Source organism: Zootermopsis nevadensis, unplaced genomic scaffold, assembly GCF_977971745.1.
Source record: "Zootermopsis nevadensis isolate Lab colony 2312 unplaced genomic scaffold, Znev_1.0 Znev_ptg000013l, whole genome shotgun sequence".
Classification (NCBI taxonomy): Eukaryota; Metazoa; Arthropoda; class Insecta; order Blattodea; family Termopsidae; genus Zootermopsis; species Zootermopsis nevadensis.
Genome location: NW_028259145.1, coordinates 10,562,032 through 10,575,397, shown reverse-complemented (window position 1 = coordinate 10,575,397; position 13,366 = coordinate 10,562,032). Strand labels below are relative to the sequence as shown.

The window sequence follows — 13,366 nt, the reverse complement described above, 5'->3', positions numbered from 1 at the left end:
ATTCAATCAATGCTTATGCCTTACAGTTTCTTATATTTGGGATAAAACTTTAAAAAAATAAATACAAAAATATAAATAATTATGTAATATATTAATGGACACTTATCTGTAAAATGTAGTGCTTTTGAACTTGCAGTTTTGGAGATGGTTAAAACATACAGTGCCCATTTTAAACAAAAATATTCTTCCAGCTATCTCCCAAACAAGACTTGCAACACCTGATTTAAAATACCTGAATATGGCTGTAAGCATTAAACCTAATATTGAAAGCTTCTCAAATAAAACCAGTGTCAAATATTCCAGAGTCTTTTAAAGAAAATTACTGAGTAACATATGAATGAGTTTGCAATAGCATGCTAATAGCTTTATGAACAAATGTGGGCTGGTGATTGTAATAGAATCCACAGAATGCCTGATAATTCTTGCTTAATGGCACAGTTTGGTCCTCACTATGTTAGGTTATCTGCTTGTAAAATACACAGCTCTGTGCAGAAATCAGGGTAAGGTTGACAGATTTATATGACAAATGTTACTATAAATAAATACCAATCTATAACTGTGTGCACAGTAGTGCAGCTCTCACACTAATAATTCCAAGTAACTATGTAAGTGTATGACAAGATAGCAAAAATATCATACCTGTACAAAGAACTGATGAGGACATAATGGTATAGAAATGCAGAGTTGGGGTTGAGACACACTTTGAGTGCTTCGTTGTTATGAGGTTTGATGCGGAAACATGACACAAAGCAGTCAATCATTAAATCAATGTCATGTACAACGTAATTTTGTCCACGGGAAAATGGTTTACTTGGACTAAAGAGCAGATTCTGTGAATCAAAGAAATCATAGTACAGACTCCTTTCATATTAGTAGTTTCACAAGTTATATTGCACACAAAATCGATTACACTTCATAGTGTATGTTTAAGCCACATGTAATATGTATACGCCCAAATTTCCAAACTAAAACAAATTTTGCTTACCACGTGGCTTATACTTTCATACCCTAGTTTACATTTTTTCTTTCACCAAGTTTTCAGATGTAAAATTTAAAAGTCTGATGCATGCTGGAATGAATATATACAAATATTTCTTAGCAATTATAGATGAGGAAGAAGAGTGGTTTGATGGTCATTCATAAATATGATTTATATTAGAAAGTCCTGTTTCTTGAACATTATATAATATTTATATTTCTGCAGTATAAAGGATACATGGTATTTAACAAAATGCCCACTGAAATAATCAAAACTGAATTTTACTATCATTAACATGAACAGAATTGCAATTGATTGTTTTTCTGGATTTGGCATAGTTTCAAAGTTTTATGCTGCAAATAAACAGTTACCTACCTTCAGTTCATTAATAATGTTCTGTACCAAGGTGAAAGCTACATTGTTGGAATCCAGGATGTTGATGTAGGTAGAAGCTTTACACAGTTTGACACAGGTAACAGCAGCTGCTTCCGTCAGTTGTTTACTATTTCCATGCTGACCTATGGCTCGTTTTACGGAGTCAATGAACTGCTTCTTCTTAGAGTGACGTGGCGAACAAGGTGCCCCAGAATCTGCATTCACTATCTCCTCCAGAACTTTCTACAGCCACCATCAAGCCGGCCAGAAACACGTCAGTAGTTGGATAGTGTGAGAACACGACAAAGGTTCGGCTCCAAATCTGGTACACAAACTTTGAAAAGTACTGTACTACCTCCCTACAAGACACATGCCATTAATTTACCTGTATGTATCAATTTAATTTTTTAAAAAAATCTTTGGTTACGGACGTCCGAACGTTTAAGTGAAAGGTGGCAATCTGACATGTTTGTATTACTCTCAAAAGAATAAAATACTTAGTTTATTAAAAATTAACTATTTCAGATAACATAGAGCTGTGTGCTGCCCTTTACTTTTAACAGAAATTAAAGAGGTAGAGAGAAGGAAACTTCATCACATATAATAGCAGGGAATCTGGGAATTCAAATCTTATAATATAAACTGTCCAGGATAGCCATTAGCCAGAACAATTTTTGTTGTTTTCACCACTCAGAAAAGCTACTAAGACTCTAAAGCTCCATTACTAGATGGTGAGATGACCATGGAATTTCTCAGTGTCTGTGTGTTAACCAACCCAATACAATTTTCTGCAATTATTTAATAAAAATGCAATTCCTATAAAAAATACAATCCCAGAGTAGATAGAACTTTAAAGAATAAAAGCATATAATATGGTCTCATGTCAAACAGCTCCCATATACGAGGGTGAGACAAATGAAAACCGTAAATTTTTTTTAAAATTTAATTTATTGAGTGAAAGCGGTACACAACTATATCATTTTTCTACATAGTCTACATTTCATTCAATACAGGCCCTCCAGCGTTTACGAAGTGTATGGATTCCTCTAGAAAAAAATTCTTGTGGGTGTCTGCGCAACCACTCATGCACCGCCTGCTGTATCTCTTCGTCAGAACGGAACTTCTTTCCTCCCATCGCCTCTTTGAGTGGCCCAAACATGTGGTAATCACTTGGGGCTAGGTCTAGTGAGTATGGCAGATGTGGAAGACACTCAAAGTGCAAGTCTTGGATTGTTGCAACTGTTGCACGGGCAGTATGGGGCCGAGCATTGTCATGTCAAGGACACCTCTAGTCAAAAGTCCACGTCGCTTTGATCTGACTGCAGGTCGAAGATGATTCTTCAAGATTCTTCACTGATCAAAAAACGAATTACAGAACGTTGTTCTTCTTTCGTGCACGTAACTAGTGGAGCAGCCATTTTCAAATTGGCACTGTGATGGCGATATGTTTGTCTGCATTATACTACCACCTATAGGATACTCTTTATAGCATTGGTAACATGTCTGCCAACTTATAGGACAATGGCGCGATATTTCAAATTTTTATCTGTTTTACGGTTTTCATTTGACTCACCCTTGTATTCAATTTGGACTGAATGTTATGGTAAAGCATTAACAACTCTGCTTCACATTTCAAAAATCCAAGATTCTAATCTTGGTCTGGAGACCAATCATGATTGAAACATTTTGTAGTTTTATCAGTCCCTTCAGACAAATGGCATGATAGTGTCTTGAATTAGGTCACAACCAATTCCTTCTACATCCTTTTCAATTAATTATCTAGTTATATTATCACTGACTCTATTTAATCTTCAGAATCAAAAGTACCGTCAAATAAACCAAGAATAAAAATATCCAATTGGGTCACTCCTCAGTCATCAAACATACAGTAATTTATTATGGAATATTGGCACAATTGTGTGTCCATTTCATATTCTCAAAGTCTGAGAACCAGATCCTACAACCATTAAATGGACAATTTTCATGTTCTCTTTTTCTAACAAAAGTGAAAGTAGTCACTTAAATAGACCACAACTAATTCCCTTCAATCAATTCACAATTAATAAATATCCAACCATCATCCTAAAACATTCTATACCAAATACAAACCACAAAACCATATAAACAAATTAAACCATGTATAGTACGATATAACTAACTAGGACTCTAGAAATAAGCTCACCCACTCACCACAGGTGAGGTTACAGAGACAATGTGTACACCATTAGCCTCAGATTATACCAATGAATTACATTCTGTCGCATGATTAATCAATTTACCTAGTATTTCTGGAAACTTGTAAATAACTACCCCAGATTCTTTTGGTAGCAACAGAATTCTATCATGCAAGATGTGCTGCAATGAACTACAATTGGGAATTAAGGTATGACAGAATAGGACATAATGGAAACTGCTATAAAATATAAAATGTTCCATAAAGAACAAAAGGTAACGTACAGTAAGTAGTAAACACCATTAACACGTTTTCTCATGAAAAAATTAGAAAACTATGGGACTTAATTTTTCCTTTCACTTCATGTACTGTTCTCAACTTCGATTACACTGATTGTGTACTTTTTAAGATCACTATATGAATAACATAAATACACAACATATGGTTAATCTGCCATGTTTAAAATAGTATATTAACAAAATCTGTCAATGAAGTTTAGGAAATAAATTAATTATAAACAGTAACAAATTCCCTTTTTGAGCATCATTACTGGCTTCTGATTCATAAGGGGAAATGCATTACAAATCATGTAATACAAAAGGTATCATTTAATTTTCAAAACACCATTTCTTTTTATTTTCACCCACTCTTATATGAAATCCTTCCATATACAGGTCCACAATTTGTCCTTCCCAGACAGATTTATCAAGACCTTCAAAATGCAGTATATGAAATCTAGCTAGGTGGACTGGTTTCCAGATATTACATAAAACAACTGGAAAGAACTTAGAAAACCCTCATTCCTTCAAATGTTTCAGTCTATAAGGTGAAGATAGAAGGGCCAATAAATTAATAATTATGGAATTTAGATATATCTATAGACAGCTTCCATTAACACAAATTCCAATTGTTTTAGCCAGCAATTGAATATGGAAAAACCGGTGACAACACATTTATACAAGCATAGATAACACAAAATGTACAAGAATTTACCCATACAGCAAAATTAATTTATGAAAATGATGGCTGCAAAGTAATGTATGTTACTATTTTCTCAGCAAGGAAGTTTTCCAAATAAATACATTATTCCTTTGTCTGCACTGACAAGCACTCTATTCTAACCTGTTTCACACACTTCCTCTCATAAGGATTTTCTTTTTGCATATCCAAATAAGTTTATGTACACTGATAATTAACTTCCCAAAATCCAGTCAACAGATAAAAATAAAATTAGATAAAAAGGATAATGCTTACAGGTGAGAGAACAAGCAGCATTATCTGAAGTGACCACACTGCAGCTCTGCCCTTCTTGTTATCAGCGAAGCTGTCCAAGATGTCAAACAGACCCTCACAGCACTTGGCTAACTCCTCGTTATGCTTTTTCTTTAATAAAGATGAAACACAAAATCATTTTTTAGCTTCCCAAACATATCTGGAGAAATTAATTTATCTTTATAAATTACACTGAAAAACGAACTTCACTCGCAAATAAAACTAGTTCAAACAGCAGCACTGTTTGTTAGACAGAATGCAATTAACATACTGCATGAAGGCATTTTAACTTCTAATTAACTCCACAGTATTTGAACTAAGCAGTAGTGTCGGAGAGAGATGAGATGGTCAACTGGCCAACAGATAAAATTCTAATTCAATTCTAAAAGGTTCTGATGATAGTGGATTATACTTAGGTACCTTCCCTCTCGCTTAGAGACAGAAACAGAGCCAGTTTCCAAAACATTGTGGTTTTCCTTTTAAACAAAGACAATGGAAAAAGACTAGATCACAAATAATTTTAAGTAAAATTCTACATTGCAGAATATCAAAACAGCACCACTAGACCTAAACTCTGCACACTGAATAAACTTATTACAGAGGTAATGATTTCACTTGGAAATTTGCCAACTTCAACCATAAAGAACACCTTCCTCTAAAGGGTTTTTAAAAAATAATAAAACTATTGTAATTAAACAGTGAGAATAGATTAAATAAAACCACATACAGAAACACATCATATTCTTTAGATAATACTATTGTCAGAAAATTGAGTATTCATTATAAACCTACAATTTAGGAACTACAGTTAACGTTTTGATAAACCTTCATGCTAAGAATACTGTGCACATTGTGCAAGAAATACCTATCCATTATTAAATACCTGTAGATCTGCAAATTCATGAGGATATGTATCCATCCAGTTCCAGACAGCCTTCTCCAATGAAGTCATAAGCACCAAATGTGCAGATTTCTTCAATAATCTAAATTTCTGAATAGATTCTAAAACAGAAAATAAAATAAAAATCAATTTCCTATGCAGTTTTAGACAAAAAGTACAATTACATATGAAACGGAAGTAACAAAAAGTAGGTATATGCAAAATAATCCTCAAAATTATCAATTCCTTTTTCCAAGATTTTGACATGACATTAAAAGACAATGACTGGCAGACAACTTATTTGGTACAAATGAGAAACATGGCCTCTCAAAAAGAACATACTCTCTGATTAAGAGGGAGGACCTAAGAGAAAGGAACTAAAAGAAGATGGAGAAAACTGCATAACAAACTTCATAATGTGTACTCTTCATAAAATATTAATGGGATAATCAAATTGAGACATGAGATGTAAAGAGGAATGTAGCACACATGAGAGGTATAAGAAATGCATATAGCTTCAGCCAGAAAACCTAAAGAGAAGACATGGAAGACCTAGGTATAGATGGGTAACAATATCAAAATGTAACTTAAATAAATAAGTAGGGGAGGTTGGGAACTGAATTAATTTGGCTCAGGATAGGTTCCATAAGAAGTGGGAAATTTCTTGGCTAGCTAAGCAACTATAAGCTTCTTAAGGATTACGCTGCATTAAGTTAGTAAGTTAGTTATTAAGATATATTTTAAAAATACGATAAAAAATATTTGTGCAGAGGTGCTAACCATTTAGTAATCGAGTCAGTCTGTTTACATCCACATTAATATACTGAATCAATTCAATATCACTGTAGTCTGGATTTTCTTCATTGCATGTGCTCAGCTCTTGTAACCTAGAGGAACAGAATACTTTTATTAGTAAAAAATATTAAATATATTGTTACTGCCTATTTATTTTCAAACCACATGACACTCACCTTGCTGATATTCTATTAAAGACTGCATTGAAGAAATTCAAGCTTAATGCAAACAAAACTTTACATGCCAAGTTTTTTAATTGCAGTACTGTTGGATTATCATTTTGAACATCTGCAAAGGAACAGTAACATAGATCACACTGAAAGTCCTTGGCTACAAATCTAGCTAGAAATTAAATTAATGCAAACTATGAAAACATGAGCAGATGTTCTACCAGTGAACACCTTCATATTACATTATACCAAACTTCCTGATAATGGCAGTTAATTTCAGCAAGTAGCATGAAGTAAATGATACAAGAAATCCAGATTTATAAAAAATAAGCAAGAACCACGTTTCACTGGATATTACACATTTTAATTGAAAATAATAGTGTTATCTACTTTTGATGCAATGGGTTTGACTTAATTTCATTAATAAATTTATAGTAGCTTGGCAAATGATCAGAACAGTACTTTTTTGTTCACATCTGAAGCCCACATACAAAACACTTAGATAAATTATACAGGAAATCAGGTTTCTTAAAGAAGTGAGTGGGTTGGTCTTATGGGTTGTAAATTGTAGGTTTTAGACTTAGAGGAACAAAACACCTCCACCTTCAGGGCTGTATGCCAATGTTTTTGAAGCCCACTTCCTGACGTTCACTTTAGTGCTCAGTCTACTGATCACTGTTTTTGTGTAATGTACCAGTAAGCGATAGAATTTGTAAGCTTGATATCACTAACTTCACCTACAATTTTGCTGGCTTAGAGTAGATATATATATTATACTTGACTGAATAAACAGATACAGTTGTATTCATTAACACAAGCTGATATAGTGGCACATTACAGGACTCAAAGTAAAATTAAATTAAATACAGTAGTTTCATTTTAGCAACATGGAAAACAAAAATTTTGAGTGTGTTATGAATAGTGTGTAGACAAATGAAAATTAATTCAAATTGAAATAACAAAAACTAACATGAAACAACGTCTGAATTAATGCATATGTAAAGAATGCACAAAATGATATACACACAAATTCAATACATGAAAAAGAATTTTTAATAAATTAAACCACTGCATATGTCAGAACTGACAATTAGTGAATTAGCAAATCTAGTGTAGGTGTTCAAAATGGCCATACACACAGCTGACAGCAGTCAGCAATTGACTGACAAGTAGTCATCAAAAGTGTATATGTGTAGACATCATTGTGGGACACACTGTATATACACTTTTGGGGAAAGGAATGGTGCCAGGTCAAATAAATTTCCAAAAATTACAGTTCAAATATGACTGCTGTTTTAAGAATCATGTATCACTTTACCTGAAAAAAAGCAAAATCACCACTTCATCCTCAAGTCTGTGTCTTAACTGAATAATCATATATGTATACATTTTCTAAAAGATCAATACACTTGACTGCTGAGAATGATCAAACAATTATGTTTCCTGAATTTCTAGGACTTACTTCCCTTTACCCTGGCACCGCCAAATTTCTGTAGGCATGTGTACATTTTCTGCATAACTTGTACCTTATCTCCAGCACTTTGGGTTAGAAACTGATAACCAAGTCATTCCACTTGGTTTGTTACTACAGTCTGGAGCTATGAACCATGCAAAGATTTTACAAATCTAGTCTCTAATTAGGATGTGTACATTACTTATTCTGTTACACACTTAACCATACCACTAATTATCACCAGCCATCTTATTAAACAAAAAACAAACACTTGAAAAATAATGTAACGGTGTGTGTAAAAGTGACGGTAAATATTCAGTGTATTTCACAGCATTACTGTTTACAGAAAATAAAGTTTGTATATGTGTTTTCTATCAACTTTCTGGACAGCATATTCCGTTGAATGCTGTAACTGAATGACTTGGAATTTCCTAAACTTAGGCACACTTAACCCTTTGAAGTCAAAGCTTGTCTAAATAATATTTGAAAAATTCAGTTGTAGGTTCTGAGGTTCCCACGGTGGTGAGTAAGAAGATGGCTGTCTTCTAGATTGTAGCACCACACAGTGTGGTAAAAGTTTACCAATGTTTCAGAGGTCCTTGCTGCCTCAAGGAAAATACATCATATCTTCATCACAAAGACCAACTGATTAATGCACTTTAATGAAATAATCACTGTTTATTCTGATTATCATACAAAACCCATAAATACACACTGTGGGCAAAATGCAGAAGATATAATAAATTCTGCTTGGGCTACCAGCCATATAAGGTGGTTTAATGAAGAGGATGAATATGGTTCTCCAAACAGTGTTTTCTTCATTAAACCACCTTACATGGCTGGTAGCCCGAGAATAATTCATTATACTGGGTGCGGCAGAGGAAACGCATGTTTTTCGAATGGCTAGTACTCGGCAAGGAGGAGGGTGGGGGATTTCCGCCCCTTGCTAGTAGACAGCTTAGATGATGCAGTTTCTGTAGCCATGGCACCGTGGACCCGATATTTGTCGTTGAAAATTATATCAAAAGTGGTGAATCCATAATTGCCGTTCATCTCCCGTTTTGGTGATATCTCTTGGCCGCCTCACTCCCCTGACCTGTCCGTATGTGACTATTTTTTGTGGGGTTACCTCAAATCAAAGTTCTACAGAAACAAAACACGCAACATCCAGGAACTGAAAGATTTCATTCACCAGGAAATCGCTACTGTGGGGGAAGAAATGTTGGGAAGAGCAATGCAGAATTTTGAGAAGCTGCATCAGTGCGTACAGGAGAAAGAGCATCACTTGACAAACGTTATTTTTTGGAAATAATTCAAAAATGTTCAACAAAAAACTGCATTGTAAAAACTTTCTTTTTGTGTAATTAAATTTTTTTTAATTGAAAATCAACTGAGTTATTGTTATTTGAAAAACATGCGTTTCCTCTGCCGCACCCTGTACTTAGTTGCCATGAAAGCTTTAGATCACACAAAAATGCAGAAGAGTTGATGATGGTTAAAGCAGATGGAACATACAGTTACCACCAGGCTTTAAAGGGTTATGGATATCCTGCTCATTTTAAATAAGCTGTATCTGTTACAGATAAATTTATCCCTGTGCATGAGCATCATGCCAAGCTCTGCACATTCAAGACATCTGTTAAGTAATTGTCTTCATGCTCCAACAGCTTTACACTCATGGAAAGCCACGGCTCACATGTAAGAGAAGACTGAGTGGAAATAATCTGGTGGCAAAGAGAAAAATTCATACCTATTTACAATACTGAATGAGCTAACCCACCTTTCAAACAAAGAGCAATATTGAACTATATTATGAGATTTCAGGTTTTCACAACAATGAGAGTGAAGACTACATGGCGCAACAACCCAGCAGACAGCCATCTTGAACTGCATAATTCTTTCTTTCTTATGATGTTCAAAATTTCCATTTAATGCAACGTGAACTTTACACACTTTCTTGTTCTAATAATGAAAGCTTTGACTCAAAACACACAGCTTGAACATTACTGTGTACACACACTTCTATCGCAGTTTGCATTCCCTTTGTTCTCATTCACATAAAACATAACCAACCAATGAACTGACAAATCTCCCGCAACAAGAGTTTAACATTCATCGCTTCTTCAAATCGTGCAGTGTCTTTGGGTTGGTTGCTGAGACATTTCTCTAAAGTGTCCAAAACTATGAGCAATGACTCATAGCAGTTGTATTCCATATCAGGTCCGAGAGGTCGTGATCCTGACACTACGAAGAGAAACTGAAACAAAAGACAATGTCACTTTGGAACACATTCATAGTTTCAATGCAAGATAATTAACAACAATCAATTTGTTTCCTTACTTCAACGATCATTTCATTTTTTTCATGACCAAAAAGACATCTTACTGTTTGTTTGAACAGTAGTTTATACTAACAATGAATCCCTGGTATGTAACTGGACAATCATGACATTACAAGAGATAATTTAAATTTTAAACATTTACTAATTTAAATAAAACATTATTCTGCTGATTTTATTTATATTAAAATGAAAATATATCAGTTAAAAATGTTTATGTTCCACTGACATCTTAAGAAACATCAAATAAGTAATCACTAGCTAATTTTTACAGTACCTATTTTAGTGCTCAGCTTATATATATGAAAAAAGTCACTACTTACAATTTCTTTGCTACTGCCTAACTAAAATTTTGGCCCAGACACATAGTCCGACTACTTGTGATATGTTTACATCAAATATGGGAAAAGAATTAACACTGACAGAATGTCTACAAAATCACAGATGACAGAATAATTTAAATGCTCTTGTAGCCACTGAAATTAATGTACTTGTATCTATATTAAAGTCAAATGTACCTAATCACATATTATATTAAGTCTGTGTCTTGAAAAGTCACAAAGATACTTTATGACCACTCTTAAAAATCAGACATGTTGATCTGATTACAATTTACATCATGAAGTATGGAAAGAAAGGAGAATTGCATATTTATATCAAAATGACTTTAAATTTGCATGTGTCTTAGAGCTTAAAACTACTTCATACTCAATCATTATAGCCAGCCATTCTGATTTAATTGCAGTTTTCAAAAACAAGAATGGGAGGAGGGAGGAGAAAAAAAGAACTACATATTCATGTGTAAATATTAACAAAAATTCACTTTCAGGTAAGAAAATTTATTAAATTCCTTACCATTTCATTGACACGCTGTAATATTTTTGTAAGACCAGAAATGACAAGTGAAAAACGATATCGGCTGATTTGAATTAGACACTTCTTATTTTGCTCTTCATTTACACGAGAATGGGTCGTCTGTGGTCCTGCACGACAGGGCAGCTGAAATCAAAACACAATACAATGTATATATTTTAATTGTATGTTACATAACTGTATGGGTGTAAACTTTGAGGTTTGATTTGTCTAAGAGATTTTTTTAAGAAGGTGAGTCATTAATCTGATGCATTTATTATGGTCAGCTAGTCAAGAAATTCCCTGCACTTTAAGGAACCTTAAGTTTCATCAGTGCATTCTAAAAGCCTGCCATTCAGTCCTTATCCTGAGTCAAATGAATCTAGCCACACCCGCAAAACCTGATTTCCCTTCTATACATCTTAATACTATCCTCCCACCCACATCTATGTCTCCTGAGTTGTCTCTTCCTTTTACGCTTTCTAACCAAAATTATGCATGCATTTCTCATATCTTCATATGCACTAATATCATCTTCCTTAACATAAACAACTACAAATTATGAAGCTCTTCATTTTTCTCCCAAGCATCCTGATCTTGAAAACCTTTAACATTAATCATACAGTCCTAATTTTAAGAAAAATAAAGGGATTATGAGTGAAATTGCTTTAAACTGCAACAAAGTCAGTCTCCATTTAACATGAGAGACCAGGTTTCACACTCATAAAAAAAATATATATAATTACAATTCTGCTACTAGAAACAAGTATTGTATTTGAAGATTTCTGTCTTCTGGGTTGTTGCGCTGTGTAGTCTGGTCGATGTTAACCAACGTTTCAGAGGTCATACTGCCTCCATCATCAGGGCGATGAATATGAATATATAACGTTGGTTAACATCGAACAGACTACACAGCGCAACAACCCAGAAGACAGAAATCTTCATACTCACCGACGTGAAAACCTCAAATGTTACAAGTATTGTATTTGTGCCATGACCTGTTCTACATCCTTGGCTTAGGCATATGCAGGATCTATGAAATGTAAATAAATTCTATTCTATTCTGCATATTCCATAATCATTTTTACACAGGAAACAGGAGAGCAAAAGATTCTGAACTGCATGGTAGCAAGCATTCCTCAAATTTAGTATACTCTCATGAATGCAATTCTTATTTTTTAACATCAATCTCAAATATGTGAACTCTGCCATATTTTCAAAGGATTTATTAGCTACCTTTATACACTGATTATGTCCTGTAGTCTTGATGAGACAAAGAACATGTATGTACGTACTTAGTTCTCTCCATGTTTACTAGTTTCATGCAATTCTCATTCCAAATGTCAATTTGAAAATAGCTTCCCTTCTAACTATTGCACTGACATCTAATAAAATGTTCATGTGATACTTGAGGAAAGATATAATATATGCTCTTGTGCCTCATAAAATCTGTGCTATGTAACATTACATTTATCTTCAGTTGGTGTATACACAATCAGAACAATATCACACCAACGGCCTCTTTAACTCTGCATCTACCCTCTCAACAACTTATATGATCCCCTTGTGTACAAAGAAACCTGTACCTAAGAGATGATCAATAATCCTATCTCCATAGAAGAACATATAATTCTCTCCCAGTACAGCATTACCTTGTCCCATCCAACTCACTGGAGTCCTAACAAATCTAACTTACATTTTGCAAATTCTCTTAACAATACTTCCAAAAAGTGTGACCTATAAGAACACCTGGCATTCCAAGTTCCAAATCTCATTCATTCATGTTCTTCCCCCTCCACAACCGGTTGGCCCAGCCCATTCATAAACAAGCTGCAAATTATTGATTTTTTATTACAGCCCTTATAGTAACAGAAACTGAACTATTCTCAATAACGCACACGTCATGTTTTCAAAAGCATCACAGTACCTGCTCTTCGAATCGTGTAATTAACCACGAGACCCACTCAACCGGCTTCTGCGTCCCCATAATACGTAACCAGACCAAACAATAACATACACTATCACACTCCCATAACTTTTACCGCCATTTTGTAACTGCTCCTCTGTAGACCACGGATA

At 34.3% G+C, this 13,366-nt stretch overlaps 1 protein-coding gene across 17 annotated transcripts in view; it reads right to left on the bottom strand.

The window, feature by feature from the left end:
- Nf1 (neurofibromin 1) overlaps positions 1 to 13,366 on the bottom strand; it is a 93,018-nt gene extending 79,652 nt beyond the window's left edge. For 16 of the 17 annotated variants that reach the window (XM_087348599.1, XM_087348600.1, XM_087348601.1 and 13 more), the window contains exons 1-9: positions 13,215 to 13,364; positions 11,291 to 11,434; positions 10,171 to 10,354; positions 6,651 to 6,762; positions 6,460 to 6,566; positions 5,683 to 5,801; positions 4,782 to 4,910; positions 1,355 to 1,597; positions 640 to 830 (exon numbers count right to left, since the gene is read on the bottom strand). In XM_087348599.1, coding sequence (XP_087204725.1) covers positions 640 to 830; positions 1,355 to 1,597; positions 4,782 to 4,910; positions 5,683 to 5,801; positions 6,460 to 6,566; positions 6,651 to 6,762; positions 10,171 to 10,354; positions 11,291 to 11,434; positions 13,215 to 13,274 — 1,289 coding nt within the window. In that variant the 5' untranslated portion in view covers positions 13,275 to 13,364. Of the gene's footprint in view, positions 1 to 639; positions 831 to 1,354; positions 1,598 to 4,781; positions 4,911 to 5,682; positions 5,802 to 6,459; positions 6,567 to 6,650; positions 6,763 to 10,170; positions 10,355 to 11,290; positions 11,435 to 13,214 lie in introns of all 17 variants that reach the window. The other variant, XM_087348611.1, reaches the window with a different exon arrangement.